The sequence below is a fragment of the Vipera berus genome (assembly GCF_964194415.1).
Source record: "Vipera berus genome assembly, chromosome: 4".
NCBI classification, from domain to species: domain Eukaryota; kingdom Metazoa; phylum Chordata; class Lepidosauria; order Squamata; family Viperidae; genus Vipera; species Vipera berus.
In genome coordinates this window covers 67,295,500-67,315,535 of record NC_138206.1, presented here as the reverse complement: position 1 = coordinate 67,315,535, position 20,036 = coordinate 67,295,500, and the positions used below count along the sequence as shown (strand labels likewise).

At 37.4% G+C, this 20,036-nt stretch overlaps 1 protein-coding gene across 1 annotated transcript in view; it reads left to right on the top strand.

Annotated features, from left to right (window-relative positions):
• The window catches only part of PTCHD1 (patched domain containing 1), a 53,263-nt gene extending 50,631 nt beyond the window's left edge, over positions 1-2,632 (top strand). Inside the window, exon 3 of the mRNA XM_081328066.1 lies at positions 823-2,632. Coding sequence (XP_081184192.1) covers positions 823-2,477 — 1,655 coding nt within the window. The 3' untranslated portion in view covers positions 2,478-2,632. The remainder of the gene's footprint in view (positions 1-822) is intronic.
• Positions 2,633-20,036: the final 17,404 nt, after the last annotated feature.

The window sequence follows — 20,036 nt, the reverse complement described above, 5'->3', positions numbered from 1 at the left end:
TTATAATAATATTTCAGTTCATTCATGTCTATCATCTAGATTATTGTCTGGGCTAGGCAACCGCTTGATTCCATGCATATAGAATTTTGCACAGAATTATGAATTCAATGCATAATCAATCTAACCTACTTTTGTGACTTTTAGAAACAGTTCTAGCCTTTGTGTTTCACAGTGTTGTGACTGAATCAAGCACCTTAATCTATTTTTGAAAATAAATATCAGGATATCATAGTTACCTAAATCATATGATGCCATATCCATTTTCAAACGTTAAGGCAAAAGGATGCTCTTGCTTTAAAAATAAGCATTTCCATTGTGTGAAAAGACCCATCTGTACATTTTCACAGTATCCACAAAGGCTTTTTCTGAGCATGTTTTATCAAAAAAAAAAAATACTTGTGCCATGGTTCAAATTAATCTTAATTGCATCCCACATAACATAGACTTCATGTTTAAGTTTTTTGTTTAACTGCAGTATTGATAAAATATTACTGAAGTTTCTTTAACTTTGGTTACTTTTCACAAAGTAAAACCATGGCATGAAAAATGCATAATTTAGCTTTAACTGGATAACTGAACTTGTTCGCATAATTCTTCTTGGCTACAAGTTTTCTGACACAGATTAGTTACCAGCAGCAATTACTGTAATTCCATCTTTTAAAATAACTTGTCAACGTATATGAACATTTGCCTACACCAGGACAATTTCTTCCTAAATTACCCAGGTCATGCAATGCACAATTAGCTATATCCTCATTTGTACGAGCCACCTGACTTTCTCATTGTATAACAGCATTACAATTGCTCTTTTCTTCATTCTAGGGCACGGATTATATGGAACTTTTGAAATGTTGTCTTCCTGGAGGAAAACTAGAGAAGACCAACATGTAAAAGAGAGAACTGCAGCTGTGTTCGCAGACTCCATGCTCTCCTTTTCTCTCACCACTGCCATGTATCTGGTGACTTTTGGGATTGGTGCCAGCCCTTTCACCAACATTGAAGCAGCCCGGATCTTCTGCTGCAATTCTTGTATTGCAATTTTCTTCAACTACCTCTATGTACTCTCCTTTTATGGTTCCAGCCTCGTGTTTACTGGCTACATAGAAAACAACTACCAGCATAGTATCTTCTGCCGAAAGGTACCAAAACCAGAGGTATTGCAAGAGAAGCCTGCTTGGTATAGGTTTCTTCTGACAGCCAAATTTAGCGAGGATACAGCAGAGTCAGAGGAAACAAACAGTTATGAAAGCCACCTTTTGGTGTGTTTCCTCAAACGTTATTACTCTGACTGGATAACAAACACTTATGTCAAGCCTTTTGTAGTTCTCTTTTACCTTATTTATATTTCCTTTGCCTTAATGGGCTACTTGCAGGTCAGCGAAGAGTCAGACCTCAGTAACATTGTAGCAAGTGCAACACGAACCATGGAGTACACTACTGCTCAGCAGAAGTACTTCAGCAATTATAGTCCTGTCATTGGGTTTTATATTTATGAATCAATAGAATATTGGAATGTGACCGTTCAAGATGACATGCTAGAGTATACCAAGGGGTTTGTAAGGATATCTTGGTTTGAGAGCTATTTGAATTATCTGAGAAAGCTCAATGTATCAACTGGATTATCTAAGAAGAATTTTACCGATATGCTGAGGAACTCCTTTCTGAAAGCTCCCCAGTTTGCCCATTTTTCAGAGGATATCATTTTTTCCAAAAAGTACAATAACGAAGTTGAAGTGGTGGCCTCTCGAATGTTCTTGGTAGCTAAGACCATGAATACCAAACGAGAAGAACTCTATCACCTCCTGGAAACCTTACGAAAGCTCTCTCTCAAATCTAAGGTGAAATTTATTGTTTTCAACCCATCCTTTGTCTACATGGATCGTTACGCCTCCTATGTGGGGGCCCCCTTGCAGAACTCCTGTATCAGTGCTTTATTCCTGCTCTTCTTCTCTGCATTCCTGGTGGCAGATTCTCTCATCAATGTATGGCTCACAATCACCGTTGCCTCAGTCGAATTTGGAGTTATAGGTTTTATGACCCTGTGGAAAGTTGAGCTGGACTGTATTTCTGTGTTGTGCTTAATTTATGGAATTAATTATACAGTTGACAACTGTGCACCTCTCTTGTCAACATTTGTCCTGGGCAAAGATTTCACAAGAACTAAATGGGTAAAGAATGCCCTGGAAGTGCACGGGGTAGCGATTTTACAGAGCTACCTCTGCTACATTGTTGGTCTGATTCCTCTCGCAGCTGTGCCTTCAAATCTGACCCGTACACTGTTCAGGTGCTTGTTTTTGATAGCATTAGTCACATTCTTTCATTGCTTTGCCATTTTACCTGTGATACTAACTTTTGTGCCACCATCAAAGAAAAAAAGGAAAGAGAAGAAAACTCCTGAGAATCGGGAGGAAATAGAATGTGTTGAAATGGTAGATATGGATAGTACCCGGGTGGTTGACCAAATTACAACAGTCTGACTAATTGGTTTGTTTTGCCCTTTTTTAAAAAAAAAAAAAAGAAGAACCACCACCCCTAAATATTGCCAAGACAAGAAAATCATATTGATTATAACAATGGGATTTGGATGGCTGTTTTCAAATTAAAACCAGGAGCATCCAGAGCAGCATGTGAAGGGGGAAATGTGAAAGTTTGTGGATTGGCCTTCACATAAAAAGTACAGTGACATTTACATTCACCCAATACAATGAGTGTCAGCTTGGGTTGCTATCTGAGATAAAGACAGTAGGGATGGGTTACTAAATAGCATACTGCCGTGTCTGCCCTGCCAATGCTGCTGCCCCTGGGGCAGTGTGCCCACACATTGAAAGGTCAACTGTCAAGGCTGAAGAAGCAGTAAGTGTACATTTGGACACAGAGGCTATATAAAACTTTCAGTACAGCAATAACTCAGTTCCATGAGTCAGCTATTGTGGATCTTAGCCATTACATCTAACTTTTATTTCTCTTGCTTCTTTTTTTCTTTCTTCTTTTTCTTTTTCTGAATAGAACCATATATGCAAGCTGTTAAACAAAAGCAAACCAACAATGGCCAAGAAATTCAAATTTACGCAAGGCTAAATAGAGCTATCACTGTTAATTTACGGTCATTTCGCAGTTGCCTTCTTTTCTGAATTAATAAATATTTTAAAGTGGAATTAATCCCCTATATATTTTAATATAACATAATTTTCTAGCGTTTTTAAAGAAAAAAACAAAATTACTAATACATATAAACACATTCAATTATCTGTTATCAGTTTTTCAGATGTTGTTGTTGTTATTATTATTATTATTATTATTATTATTATTATTATTATTATTATTATTATTATTATCCCTGCTTTCCTATGCTAGATTTGATAGCATTCTCTTATATGTTAGGAGATCTAATGGCAGGTTGGGAAAGGAATATATTTAGCAAATCCTATCAAATCCATGAAACAAGCCTCAGATGCCTAAATTTTGTCTCACAAATGTGAATGTTGTATAATGTCTTAAGCTACCAGACGTTGTTACAGGCTGTACACTATTAGTATACAAAAAGAGGCTCAATGTGCTGCTATACATAATATGTAACATAAGTCACAATCTTCAACTCTGGAGTCTCTACTATAAACTATAAATCAAGGAAATCAGTTGAACTCTTCAGAAAAGTGGTTTTGAATTCTTAATGCTGCACTCTTTCATGAGGTAATGTTTAAAGGAACTGTTCTAATATCATAAAACCTAGTAAACAATTATCCCTTCCCTCTTGAAAGGTATCAGATGTGGTGCCAGAAAAGATGGAATCAAACAATTTACAATTTTGCAGTGAATTAGGCCAGAAGGATCCATAAAATGTGTTCCCATCATCTTTGGTGTATCTACCTGTTATATCCCTGATATATGCTAAACAAAAATATTGCCCTGTGATATGGAAAAATACCAAATTTGCTTATAATACTGACAACTCATAAATTCTAGAAAATTTCAGTTGATATTAGCTACTTGTCACTTTAGTGCTGGGCATACTATTAGACTCATGTAGGTAAAACCTGTACTGAGCAGATGGAACAGAGCAAATTATTTCCATTTCTCAAAGTTCTTTCTTAAGTAGGGATGACCTCAGTGAGACTGGTCAGTCAGATCTTGTACCTTTGGCCTTCCAGAGTTCTCCTTTCTCTTATTGTTTGCCCTGAAGAAACTGGCAAAGTTGAATTAGAATTGTGCAGCGGTAATAATCAAATTACAATATTTTTATCTTTATATTGGCACAGTCCTGTTATGCTAAATCCTCCATACCATTGCAGATAATAAGATTGGCATGTTAATGTAGCAGATGAGGAACTAAACTGGTTAGCCTCTAGAGATTATTTTCCAATAGTACTTTCACTGCTGCTGCATGGCAGGATCAGTTCCCATCATTCACTTCAGCTCGTTGACGGGGATGTGAAAGGAGCCCCCAAGGGCATCCCTCGGGCAACTGTGATGTCACTGGCTAATCCTTTCAACCTGGAAGCACCTTCAAAGGTGCCTCTGCCATGAATGAGATGGGGGGAGTAGAAGACAAAAACTGGAGCGAACTTCTGTGTGACTACTATATGTAGTCCATTCAAATAATATATGAAAGGTATATCAAGAACCTGACAAGCTTGTAATTCAAACATATTTGAACTTTTCTATATCACGGGCTTTTCCAGCATCTAGTGATTGGACAAACAGTAAGGATAACCACATTGAATCATTTGCCAGAAAAAAATACTGCACTATTAATTTGTTTTGCTCATTTTCAGATAGATATCCTAACATTTTTTTATTCCATTCTTATAATAAAAGAGCTTCTTTCAATTGTTGTTAACCTGTAAAAAATATCTGCTATAGTAAAAGTTAAAATGTTTTGTTTCATTATCAAATAATTTTCTTCAAAAGAGGACAACTTTATTCCTGCCAAACCTTATTTCTTCCCAATATGAACACCATCACAGCATTTTTCCTCTCCCAACATCGATTGGCAAGCTGCTACATGCATTAAATATCTATAAAATATGCAGTAGTTACTGCCATATAAATTGTTTTTAGAAATTTCTGGAAATTCACAATTACCAAAACTAAATGTGCTTTTGAGAGAATAAACTAGTTGAGGGAATTTAATTCTTTGCTCCCAACTGATAAATTCAGATCCAATGATATCTATGACTGTCTTATTTTAGAACAAATTTAAATTAATGCATAACAGCTTCATGTATAATGTGATATTTTTTAATCTTACCACATATCAGGCTCTGGTGAAATCTTACTGTATGCCCACAAATTTGTAAACTTATATAAATTATTTTTCTAAAAAAATGTTCAGTTATATTTTTCAGATATGTTCTTATATATTATTTCTAAACTGGATGATAAAAGTACTTTAAATTTGGCTCTCATATTTAGAGATGCGCATTGAATGAGATTCTTACAGCACTGCGGTAGTGTGTCCACAGAGTTTAGATTATGGAGGTTATATGACTTACAACTATCCATTTAGTGACCATTCCAAGTTACAACAGAATTGAAAAAAATGACTTATGACTAGTTTTCACATAAGCGTTGCAGCATCCCCATGGTAACGTGATCAGAATTTGAGCACTTGCCAATTGGCATGTACTCATGACTGTTGGACTGTCCTAGGGTCATGTGATCACTTGTAACCTTCCCAGCCAGTTTCTGACAAGCAAAGACAATGGGGAAAGCTAGATTCTCTTAAGGAACATATAATTCACTTAAAAATTGCAGTGATTTGTTTAACAACCATAGCAATAAAGGTCATAAAATGAGGCATAACTCAAATAAAAACTGCCTTGCTTAGCAATGAAAATTTTGGCCTCAGTTGTGTTCGTAAGTCAGGGACTATATGTATGTGGAAATTTATTACATTTTTCATTACACCCACTGAAGTCGAAGTCCTAAAGGCATTTATAGTACTTTTATGTTTACTGAAATATAATTCATTTAGCCAAATAACTCACTGATCAGAGCAATATTTTTTTTTACTCTGGAAAGGAAAAATAAACCTACTTTTCTCTGTTCAGCAAGTTAATTCATACAAGTCTGTCTTGGATATTCCTTAGAATGAAACCAATGAAAAACAACTGAAGTACCTAGAACAAATTCACTATAAATGAGCCATATCTAAAATACATGCCCAGCATTTTATTCTAAGCAGTAGAAATCAGAAAAACACAAAGCTGTGAAACTAGAAGAAAAGATCTCTGGCAAAAACAAATAGACGTCTTTCTTCCAAATCCCAACAATCTTACTAAATGAAACAAGACCTGTAAAAGCTTAAATATATTGCAAAGCGGCTAATGTTACAGTGATATGTGCCAAATTCTATTTGTATCCTGGAAAGCTCCACAAGGCAGGACTATTCCTAGTGCCACTGGGTTGATTATACTTCTGCACGGTCTATATTTATTCACTTGCTAAGGGTGACTCCCTGCCCCAGTCAATCAAGTAATGGTACCCTCAGAAAACATTAGCAAAACTATATTACTTTATCTGGAACATTTGGAAATGTTACCATTTGCTGTGAAAACACATCTCCCTACAACAAAAGAGAAAACCAAGAGCTATTTTGTAGGCTGTATCTTAAAAGTCATAATATATTCATTTTCACTTTATAAAAAAACAGCTTTCTGTAGCCCATATAGGTCTTTACCATGAGCATCTGTTACTATGGAAATGCTCTATTAATGAGTGTTTGAATGTCATGCAGATTGTTGCTGTGATATGGAAAAGTGACTGCCAAAAATACCATATGAGAATGTTAGGGTATAGCTGCATTACTTAGGTTTCGGTTGCATCAATCTGATGCAGCTTACAATCTGGCTAGGCTGACTTTTTATCCAATATTTAACACTCGTGATTTTTCCGCACAATCAAAGAAATAAAAACACAAATATTATGTGATGTCAGGATACCTTTTTGGCCTCCGACATAGATATCAATAACTGATTTCCTAAGCACTTTTTTTAAAAAAATCCAAATATCTTTCTAAATAAAAAGGATAGGTCAGAACCAGTCCTATCATTGATCAAAGTAAGGAAGCAGCTTCATGCAACAAACCTAGAAAGATGGAGATGGAAGAAAGAACCAAGCATGCTTCACAAAGTGCCCTAATCCTTCTAACTAGAAAGAGAAGATGTATGCCTGTTCCCAGTAGCAGAGTAGGATGAAACCAAGAGTCTAATGATCTATTGCTGTAAAGTAGAAATGCTGAAGTTTTGCTGTCTGGAGTTGGGTTTAGGATAACTCTCCACAGCCAACTTTCTATGGCCAACTCGCCACAGGACAATTTGCCATAGCTAACTCACTACAAAAGAACTCACCACAGGACAAAATTTTAAAGAATATCAAAAAAATTGAGGAATAGAATCATTAAATCATGCAGAAGGAAGAGCAAAATGAAATGTGAATAATGACAAAAATTTAAATATTTGTTAAATTATTTTAAATAATTAAATTGAATTATTGAATTGTCCTGTGGTGAGTTATCCTGCAGTGAGTTGGCCATGGCGAGTTGTCCTGTGGTAAGTTGGCCGTGGTGAGTTTGCAGTGGCACGGTGGCCATGGCAAGGTAGCTACGGCAAAGTGTCCCATTTCTCTGGAGTCAGGTCCAAACTCCAGAGCAAGAGAATCATTTCCAAATCTGCATGGCACATCATCCTCACAGTTACTGGACTCACTCCTCCTCCCATCGGTTTAGTTATTTAGGAACAAAAGAATTGAGGCAAAGATCTTATATTTTTCAATAATCTGCCCTACCATTATACTCATTCCAGAAATAATAATAATAATAATAATAATAATAATAATAATAATAATAATAATAATAATAATAGTTTAATTTCTATACCGCCCTTCTCCCGAAGGACTCAGGGCGGTGTACAGGGCAATAAATACAATAAAAAATACAGTGTACAAAAGTTAAGATAGAATTAAATATTAAGCCTAATTACAATAAAATTAATTAAAATTAGTATTAAAATTCCCAAACCCCTCAGACCAGGCCAGCTGATTCAAATAAATAAGTTTTTAGATCACGGCGGAAGGAGTGAAGGTCAGGAGCCGTCCGGAGCTCAACCGGTAAACGGTTCCAAAGGTCTGGCGCGCCCACAGAGAATGCCCTCCCCCTGGGGGTCGTCAGTCAACACTCTCTGACCGACGGCACCCTGAGGAGGCCCTCTCTGGGAGCGCACAGGACGAAGGGAAGTTGATGCCGGCAGCAGGTGCTCCCGTAAGTAAACCGGACCCATGCCATTTAGGGCTTTATAGGTCATCACTAGCACCTTGAATCTCACCCGGAGGGCAACCAGAAGCCAATGCAGCTCGCAAAGTAGAGGTGTTACATGGGAGTATCGGGAGACCCCCAACACCACTCGCGCGGCTGCATTCTGCACCAGCTGAAGCCTCCGCGTGGTCCTCAAGGGCAGCCTCATGTAGAGAGCATTGCAGTAGTCTAAACAAGAGGTCACGAGCGCGTGAGTGACTGTACGCAAGGCATCCCAGTCCAGATAGGGCTGCAACTGGCGCACCAGGTGAACCTGGGCAAAGGCCCCCCTAGTCACAGCTCCTATATGATCTTCCAAGGAGAGCTGTGAATCTAGGAGGACACCCAAGTTGCGAGCCCTATCTATGGGGGGTAATAGCTCACCCCCCCATAGTTAGAGGTGGAATAATCTGAATTTCCCGAGATGCCGACACACACAACCACTCAGTCTTGTCGGGATTGAGCCGAAGCCTGTTCCTCCCCATCCAGACCCTAACCGCCTCCAGGCAATGGGACATCACATCGAGGGCATCACTGGGGTGGTTTGGGGTGGAGATGAAGAGCTGGGTATCATCAGCATACTGATGATACCCAACCCCAAAACCACGAATGATCTCACCCAGTGGCTTCATATAGATGTTGAACAGGAGAGGCGAGAGGACCGACCCCTGAGGGACTCCACAAACTAGAGGCCTCGAGTCCAACCTCTGCCCTCCTGCCAACACTGATTGCGAACATCCCAGGAGGTAGGAGAACCACTGCAAGACAGTGCCTCGCACTCCCAACCCCCTGAGGCGCTGCAGTAAGATGCCATGGTCGATGGTATCAAAAGCTGCTGAGAGGTCTAACAGGACTAGGACAGAGGAACAACCCCTGTCCCAAGCCCGCCAGAGATCATTCACCAGCGCGACCAATGCTGTCTCCGTGCTGTACCCGGGCCTGAAGCCCGATTGGTACGGGTCCAGATAATCAGCTTCCTCCAGGAACAAAGGGAGCTGATGCGCCACCACGCTCTCAACAATCTTCGCAAGAAAGCGAAGGTTGGAGACTGGACGATAGTTGTTTAAAACAGCTGGGTCCAGGGCAGGCTTCTTGAGGAGGGGTCTCACCACCACCTCCTTCAAGGCGGTGGGAAAAATACCCTCACTCAAAGAAGCAGTTATCACTGCCTGGAGCCAGCCTCGTGTCCCCTCCCGAGCCGCATAGACCAGCCAGGAGGGGCACGGGTCCAATAAACACGTGGTGGAACTCAGCTCATAAGTCTTGAGGGTGCAGACTGAAACAGGACTCAGACGTTACACTAATTGTAACGCAGTTTACTTGATTTTTCACTTAGAATCTTACCAGTTTCCAACTGTTATAATTTATTAAATCAAATGTAAAGCTTATTGTGTTGTGCAAACCCCACAATATATGTGGCTTATTCAATAAATCCTAGTCAAAACATAGTTCAGATCAATATATGGTCTCTGAGTCTCACAGAGCTCCAGCCCAGATAATTGGGAGCCCCCAAGAACTTTCAAGCTGTGGATAGGAATAGTATGGAAGAAACTGTATGTTTTAACAATTTCAATCACAGGTTGAAGAACTTGCAGTTAACTGTTTCTTGCATGAAGCAAATCTTCATGAGCTGAATCACTGGCAATATTGCATGATGGATACAGTTGGAAAAGGTGATAATCTGGGGGCAGGGGGAGAACTGCCAATCAAACATGGCAACACAAAGGATGTTTTTATTCCAGCAGGAGGCAGGAACTTGTTGGGATATGTAGATGGAAGGATAGGTCTGGTGGAAGACCACTGTCATAGCCTGTGAATATATTCTTTCTTTTGATTGGCTGCCATCTTGACTTTTCTGAGCTCGATTGTGGATCCTCTGCTTCAGGGACTAAGAGTTACTTTCCTTTTGATGCCAGGGTAGATTAGAACTGGTGATATAGGTACCTTATACAAGTAAGTGAAATCTATTTGAAAACCATTTTAGTTATTAAATAAAGGCTAATTCTTTTGTTTTTGTGTTAATCAAGTGTCTGTGTTACCATCTGTCTCCCCCGTGTTCTACTCAATTCCATAGTTTTAGGGACTTAAAACGATTTTTAAGCCATTGGCATTATAACAAAAGATAAGGGAAAAGAGCCCCAAAACAAGGAAGATATATGATGAGAAGATTTTGATAAATACAGCTGAAGCTAAAGGTTCAAGTTGTAAATTACATTATTGGCTGAACTACAAAAGCTATATAAATAACATTTCATGCAGTTGTTAATTTGAACCAGTGAAGTCAATAAGCTATAAGAACAATAAAATAAAATAACAGATAACCCTTAAAGCAAGCAAGGAGGAGGAGCAAAATTATGAAAAAAGGATGTATTTTCAGATATGAAGAACTAAAATTTCGATTTTCTCAAGCTCTCTTGATGGGGCAGTTGGATGTAGTAATCCAACACAAAAGGGCTCTAAACTGGGAAAAGTTTGTATACAATATCAACGCACCTGCCAGATAAACTGAAAGCATAAATACTATGTACTTTCTTTAAGGATGGGCATTAAAGAATGATAACTATGCTTGCTCCTAGGAGTTGTCTTTATCACCTCTAAAATACATTTTTAATTTACGGAGAGGACAAAACATGGTCCTCCAGATGTCCCTTGAGAGGTTGGAAGTAGAGTTCAAAACTTCTGGTAGGTTGCACATTGTCCAGTCTGATCTAAGTGATCTACCTAAACTTGACTGATAGGTTTATGCTGATATAATACGTTATATGATATTGTACTCTGAGAACAAAGTCAACCATCAAGAAACAGTTATTTGTCTTAGAAGATCAGTAATCCACCCCATATTTGACTCTGGCTATTTGTTCCATGCCTTTAGCTTCACTTTATTGTGCTAGGGATGTAAGGAGGGAGATGCCTTCTGCTTCCCAGCTTCCAGTTTCACTTTCCATGCAATTAAGACTGTCTACTTCTCCACCTCATTTAAACTGGGTGATAATTGCTTATATTAGCAGCAGTAGATCCTATGGATGATAGCAGCAGCAATTGCTGCCCAGAGAAAATCAGTTTGCAACTAATTTACCTGTCCAAGTGAGCAAGCAGTAATGTCCATTAGGAAATAGAACATAAGAAGTTGCTCATTGCTTGCACCATTTCTTCACAGCTCCCTGCTGCTGCTGCTGCTCTTAGCAGCTAACATTAGGAATTCACTGCTTGCCTTCTGTTAGTTTGGGGCATTTGCTTTGTTAGCAAGCGGGTTTCAGCAAGCAGCAGCTACTCTTCATTTCCTGTGTCTGGATATTAACAAATTAGTATCTGAGTTGCAGAACCCTATGAACTCATTAAAAAGATGCAGAATGCTCTTTGCTGCTGTATTGTGGTCATTGAGATATTTGCAGTCAAGATCTAAATAAGATGAGTATTGTACTCTTAATGGGTGACATTTCTGCATGTTTTATTTCAACATGCAAAGGGAAAATATTTTTGTAGGAACCAATTATATCTATTGGGGGGAGAAGAATTAGAAGAATAACAGCAATATAGTGCAAACATGACAAAGAAGTTTGAATGTAACATTTATTGAGCCATTAGGTCAAGTGTGTCGCCTTCTCCAGAACAAAAGAAAGCTGCTTTTTATTTTTAAATTTTGGCTGCTCCATATTTTGCCATAATTACTGTCTTTATGGTTACAAATCTTGTCAACTTTTTTGTACCACCCTAATGTGCTTTGTATTTATCAATTTTCCAACATCTAAGAACTAGATTGGCAAAAATCAACCAAACTGGAATTCTGCTTGCTCACTATTTATTTATTTATAAAATTTATATGGTTGCCCAACAATTCTGAGCTGCTTACAGAAATAAAACCCCCAAAATCCAATAAGCCCCCATCCCCCTAGATGCCTTTGTTCCTTAGTTGTAATGGATGTCAATATTAACATACATACATATTCTGTATTTCCCTCTATTTTCACTTCAAATACACTGGAATTCGTTGATAACGAAAATGATAGCCAGGAAGATACCTAATCTGTATTAGCATTTATAAATGCCCACATATGTCTCAGACATACTCTAATCATCATACAAACAGTCCATGACTCTTGTTTGCTTGGAGTGCCTACTTTTTAAATATTTAAGAACTTTTCATTAATTAAATCCTGCCTTGGACTGTTGAACTGTTTTCTCCAGCCTGGGGCATTGTTTTGCATGCCAATTCCATACGGGATGAGAATTCTGTTACCAACAACATCTGGAGTTCATCAGATTGGGCAGGTTTGCTTTAGAATGACTTCAGGCACTTTTACAAGCTACATGAGTGATTCCTAAATGATAAAATTTAGTGTACATTCAAATAGTCTGTAGGAAGTTGCAGTAGTTTTCATTTCAGGTCTTTTTCCCTTGAGCTGTGCACTTAAGACATTTTATGTGAGATGCCTCTCTGTAGTCCCCTCATGAACTAGCTATATTAGAGAGCAATTGTGAATAAAACCACGAAGAATCTATTTTTTACTAATATTTTAAAGACTTGGAGTGTGCAAGCATTATAGCAATGCTTAATTCCTTATCTAGCAATGCTGCTGCTTCTTTCCTTTCATCCCAAGAGTACTGTATATTAATTGATTGTGGTATACAATGTAAATATACTGGAATGGAGAAAGAGCTGGTTTTTAATATCGTATCCTTTTCGTGAGGCTCCCCTTCAACTTCTCAACTTCCATATAGTCAATTGTAATAGAAAAATATGTGGAAAGAAGAGGAGAAATAGAATAATGGTCCTCACTTTAATAGAGTTGAAGAACTCTTTGACTTACAAAACTTAAATCATCAATATTATATTCACACCCAATTACAACATACACAGACAGATTGGCTATTCACTATTTTAAATATTCAGCCACATATAGGTTTGCTTTATTTACTGTGGTTTTCAACTGCTTACTCTGCTTAGTCATTGCTTCATGTGGTTCAGAAAGAGAACTGAAAGGTGGTGGATTTTTCTTCTCAAATGAAATTCAACAAATTATCTCCTGGCATGCAAGGAATCTTTTCTGTAAAGCAAACTATTTCTAAAATGTTTTTTAATTATAACTATGAACAAAAGTACACTATTCAAACTTTGGCAGTTGACCTTCCATGGGTAAGAATGTTGAGGTGTTTGGAGATCCAAAGGCTCCATTAAGGGGCTGATCATCAATCTCCTCATGCTCTGTGAAAAGCATAGTCCTAGTGGATGACCATATGCAATTCATCTTCAGATATGGATTTCCCTAACATGGAGTACAATAGCCAGTTTTGGAGTACAGTAGTGAAGATGGTTGTTATTGGCAGTTACCTTTGTTCTACAAAGTCCAGAATGAAATCTAACCATTCCCATGCTAACCAATTGCTGAACTCAAATCCACCATAAAACTGGCTAAGACTTTATTATGTTAGGCAGAACCATGGATGAATATTTAAGCAATGAAAAAATAATGTGTAATACATGTGCATCACAAAGTCAATGGCTTATTAACATTGTCAAGCTTTCAGTGAACATGAGGAGAGCAAAGGAATCTCAGGTGATTAAGTAATGTAATAAAAATGAAATGAGTCCTTATTATTATTATTATTATTATTATTATTATTATTATTATTATTATTATTATTATTATTATTATTATTATTATTATTATTTCTTTAGACCATTTTGTGGGGGTTTTCAGCCACTGGGGGAGGAAATACTATTCTAAGAAACCAGGATGTTTGCAAGTCTGCCATTTGTTTTATATATCGACAGAGAAATTATCTTTTTTTTTCTTGCAAAATTTCAAGAATTCAGCCACTGTGGTTTAATGGCTCCCCTAACACTCTTTTGCATTGTAAGTACTCAGGGGTTTCACTGAAAAGGGTGGCTGGATGCAGCTTCAGGACTAATTGTATCCGACAAACTTCTGTAATTATGCACCAACAGCAGAAAGGACACAATTTTCAGTCAACCTATTGTGACAGACACTGTGTAATGTCATACAATCAAATGCAATGTTTAGTAAACATAAACCTCTTTGTCATTTTGTATTTATTTATACAGGTTTAAAAAATAAAGCACACATTTAAAATATATTTATATATACATATATTGATATACTTCTACTGTTAAGCCTTTTTAACAACTACTCAGTTTCAAGGTTGACATTACTTTTAAAACATGGATGATTACTTTGCTGCATTTACACATAAAAGAAGTTTCAGTTTTAGAGTAAAACTGTAGAGCTGCAAGAGTTGCACCTTCTGAACAGTGTTAATACTAGTAGAAGCCCTTCCCCCCAATGAAATTGACTAATAAATTTAAAATTGATAGGATTTTTTTTTCATTCAGTATGTAATCAACCATGGTATATAATTCCAGAAGATGGTTGCTAGTTGAGATGGCTTCAGAAGACAAATTCCTAGAGGACAAATCTAATCATGGTTATTAGCCTTGACGACTAGGCACTCATTCCTGGCATGGAGGCAGTCTACTTCTGCACACTAGGTACACAGGAAAAACAATGGAAGACGACTACCTTGATCCCCTATTTGTAGCATTTTGGATGCCTCTGGTGGGCCATGGATGGCTAAATGAGCCTAGACCTCTTGCACAAGGACGATTTTTATGTTACAAATAAGCTTGGATTCCAAACAGATATACCTTCATTTAAGGGTAGAGCCTTACTTCCTCTAAATTCTCATTTAAATACAGGTACTTGTCTGACTCCAGACTGAAATTTTTATTATTAATTATTTTTTCCATGTAGAGTTGGATTATTCTCCCAAGATTTTTAGTCGTTGGTTGGGGGTGTATGTGTTATGTGTGCACATGCTTATTTTGATTTAAACTTTGGAGAAAGTATTAAGAGGAGAGACCAAGACACTGCAGAACAGCCAGGTAGGAAACAGAGGCTTAATTTTTCCACCAATCAACCAACATTCTGCTCAATCAGCTCCAGTTGTTCCTAAAGTAAATAGAATGGTTGTTAACTGGCCTGGCCCTACACAGAAGTACTTCAGAAAATAGCTACTAGTTAATCTAGATCCAGTCCAATTATCTGCTTTATAACACACCATGATTTGAATTATAAGATTAGGAAGAAGAGAAATATATTAGTCTAAACCAATAATCCTTCTGTTCAGCAACCCTAAACAATTTTGTTATAAAGTCAGAAGAGTATAAATTGAAAACAGGGGGTTCTCAAATCCAGCAGTTTAAACTATAAAGTTTTGGAATCCGCTTGGTCTAGTGGTTAAAGTACAGGCTAGAAACTAGGAGATTATGAGTTCAAGTCTTACTTTTGGCATGAAAGCTGACTTTGGGACAATCATTCTCTCGCAGCCCAGTTCATCTCACAGCATATATTTTGTGTGGAGAAAATAGGAGGAATATTAGACATGTTTGCTGCCTTGAGTTATTTATAAAAATAATAAAAGTGGGATAAAATAATAAAAAAACCACTCAGTTTGACTCACAAGGCCTCTGTTTCCTAGCATTTGTTTACAAGATTTGGGAGGTTATTATTTTTTTTTTTTTTTGCTAATAAACAACAACATTTAACAACTCTGAGAAAGGATTGCCACAGAGTTCAGACACAGAATTGAAAAATGTATCTGAGCAAAGAGGCTTGGAGCAAAGGTTGTATTATTTGACCATATGGGTTGTGGAATGAATTTTTCCTTCAGTCTTTTCATTTTCTTTCAATCCAATGGTTAAATGTTAAGTCTATTTTTTATACCAATATAGGATCTAGGTTCTTGAATCAAACAAAAAACATAGGGCAACTTGTTTATTTCAAGAAAATTATTTCCTTGTGAGCTTATAAAAAATACTCTGCAGGTACAAAATAGTTTAAGGGAGAATGTTATGATTTGCCTAGGAGCCTTACTGGAACACAGTTGTCTCTCCCATCCTTTCTTGATTGGTAGGATGAGATCTGCATGAGGTTAATGCATTTCTCAGCTCTTAACCTCCTACCTATGATTTCTGCACTGTCAAAAATAAAATGATAAACATGCTCTACTTTATTAAAATGGTCTCTGGAAAAAAGGGTATTTGAGAACTGCGCAGCAAATTGAGTAGCAGAACAGACTGTGCCATAGTCAGTGGTCATCCTAAGGTACAAAAATGTTTCTTTCAAATACATTTGCTGAAGCCACAGTAGGATACCAATGACTTCATTTTATAAAGTGTGTCATGCATTGTATAACAAATCTTAAGAATTACTAGCATATGTTAACCTCCACTATGTTTCTGACAAACTAAAGCACAAATTACATATCTTGGGACAATCTTAATTTTCAAATCTGGTAGAGAAGAATTTTGAAAGAAGCAACAGCATAATGTAAGGCAGAAAAAGACAGTATCATTAATTATACTCTAAAAAGTAATTATTTTGGATTTCAAGTGGGATTTAGTAGATATAAATACAATCAGAATATTCCACCAGGTGCAATTCTGAAGTATTAAATCACTCATTATTCATTTTCTAAGATCCTGCTCTTTGGCAGAATAATGCAACAATAGTAGTATCTTCAGTCAGCCAATGTAGTAACTGTGAGAGGGACCTTGGAGTCCTAGTGAACGATCACTTAAATATGAGCCAGCAGTATGCTGCAGCTTCCAAAAAAGCCAACACAGTCCTAGGTTGCATTAACAGAGGGATAAAATCAAAATCATGTGAAGTGTTAATACCACTTTATGATGCCTTGATTAAGGCCACACTTGGAATACTGCATCCAGTTTTTGTCGCCATGATATAAAAAAGATGATGAAACTCTAGAAAGAGAAAGAAAAGATCAACAAAGATGAGTAGGGGGCTGGAGGCTAAAACAAATGAAGAACAGTTACTGGAATTGGGTATGTCTAGTTTAATGAAAAGAAGAACTAAGGTGTCATGATAGCAATGTTCCAATATCTCAGGGGTTGCCACAAAGAAGAGAGGATCAACCTATTCTCCAAAGCACCTGAAGGTAGCCAAGAAGCAATGAATGGAAACTAATCAAGGAGAGAACCAACCTATTTTGGTCTCCACACTATAAAAAAGATGTTGAGACTCTAGACAAAGTGCAGAGAAGAGCAACAAAGATGATTAGGGGACTGGAGGCTAAAACATATGAAGGACGATTACAGGAACTGGGCATGACTAGTCTAGTGAAGAGGAGGACCAGGGGAAACATGATAGCAGTGTTCCAATATTTGAGGGGCTGTCACAAAGAAGAGAGGGTCAACCTATTCTCCAAAGCACCTGAAGGTAGCCAAGAAGCAATGGATGGAAACTAATCAAGGAGAGAACCAACCTAGAATTAAGGAGAAATTTCCTGACAATTAGAACAGTTAATCGGTGGAAGGACTTGCCTCCAGAAATTGTGGGTGCTCCAACACTGGAGGTTTTTAAGAAGAGATTGGACAACCATTTGTCTGAAATGGTATAGGGTTTCCTGCTTGAGAAGAGGCTTGGACTAGAACCTTTCTGGCTTTCTGGACCAGTGGGGGGAGGGGGAATGGTTCTGTGTGAGTAGCAGGCAAGTGCCCATGTGCGCGCAGCTCCATTTGCATGAGTGATGGGCAAGCACACCTGCCACTTACACAAATGAAGTGTATGTACTTTTTTGCTGCTCCCGCAGGTGAGGATGCATGCATGCGCTTCCCCATCACTTCCACAGCCCAGTTCCAAATGGAGAACTACCCGGTAGTGGGCCACAGTCCGAGGATTGGGGACCCTTGGACAAGAAGGCCTCCAAGGTCCCTGTCAACTCTGTTATTCTGTTAGTCTATGTTCTCATGGCTGTTACAGGGGTGGGAAGAGATCAGAGATGTCAGGCTTATGTGACTGATGATGAATGCCATCAGAGCTCAAAGAAATCAGCCATTACACAGGAAAGACTTCTCTATACCTGAAAGCAAAAGGCCAAAATTAAAACAGGTATATGCATACTATAGAAAGGAGTCTATCTACTTTCTGTTAGATTCATTTTCCATTAATATATTTGTTCCTTCCATAAGACTTTCCAAAATTAAAACCAAATCATTTGTAAATGCCTTTAATTTACAAAATTGTTTTTTTTACGTTCACCCCAGCTATTTTCTCAACTTGCCTCATATATCTATGCAAAAGTTCAAGAGCCAGAACGATCAACAATGGCGAAAGAGGGCATCCTTGTCATGTCCCTTTCTGTATTTTACAGGGTTCTAACAATTTACCCTTAACTATAATTTTGCTACTTTTAAAGTGTATATTGATTTCACCCATTTAATAATTTTTCTCCAAATTCCATATTTTCCAATATTCTAAACAGGAAATTTGTCCAGTTCAAATTATGAAATGCTTTCTCCATATCAGGAACTATCAGTGCAGCTTGTTTTTCCTTATGATGTTTGAAATATTTTAATATATTAAGAATATTTTTAATGTTTTCTCAACTGTCTTTTAGACAGAAAACCACATTGATCTTTATGTATAAAATCTTACAAGGCATGTTTCATCCTTGCAGCTAAAATAATTAATGTCTTATAATCATTGTCTATGGAGATTCTCAGTCATCCAGGTCATGGTTGTCCCAAAGGTACTTTTTCAAAAAGCAATTGGACTTTCTTTGTTTTCCTTGAAGTTGATGACCTAAAAGAGGCAGTCTACATTAAGATAGAACAGTCCTCTTTCAACAGCGGACGAGCGATAAAACACCACCTATCTCCTGGTTAAAACATAGTCCTTTCAGCAGTTCCAAGAAGTTTCCATACCCATTTGCACTATAAACAGATAAACCTCAAGGTGGCCTCAATGACTTTCAGAGAGAGTGCTAACAACCAGATAACTACAAGGAATATAAATCCTTCCATTCTCCACCATTGAGTCAGAACTGAAGAAGCTTCTTGGATGAGAAGTGAAACATCTTCAAGCAAAAGAAAGTCCAGTTGAAAAAGCACATTTGGGTTTTATAATCATTGTTCAATAGGATATTGGTCAATATTTTGTTTTGATAAAGTTGGATATTGGCCTTAAAGAATCAATGCTATATTTGCACCTGTCCAGCTTTCTGGTATCCTTCCACTATACAGAATGGTATTCATTATTTTTTGAAGACATTGTAGCAATTCAACAGATTGGATCCCAACTTAATTTAGCCCAAAATGCAATTTTTTTTAAATTAAAGTTTCAAAGAAGAGATGGATAATAAAAGAATGACAATCCATCTGGGCTAAGAACTATCCGTGCTTTAGTCTTTTTATAGACTCATGGACTTCCCTTATTGTTATAGGTTTGTTCATTTTCTGCTTTTGTTTATCCATTATTTTTGGCAAATTTTGTTTCTTTAAATATTCATCTGCTTTTGTCAGGGTAATTTCTTCTCTTTTATAAAGCCTTGTATAATACTGATGAAATATTCTTTGCATGTTTGCATTATCTGTTACCATAGCATTCCCATTTTGTAGTTTTAGTATCATTTTCTTTGTTTTCTCAGTTTACAGTATATGCTATTTGCCTGACTTATTAGCTAACTCAAAATTCTCCTGCTTTGCAAAATTAATTTTTATTTCCATTTTTAATTGTTAACATAGAAAACTAGTATTGTAGCAGTTTAATATAATAACTTTTGCTGCCTTTCTAGTAGAAGCCATTTTTCTTTTTTCTATTTTGTAATCCAGTAAGGAGCCTTTTTCCCCTATGTCCGTTAGTCCCTTTGTAGACTACTTCTGTAGTCATATGATCTTTCACAACTTTCTCTTCTCTTCTTTCTCCAC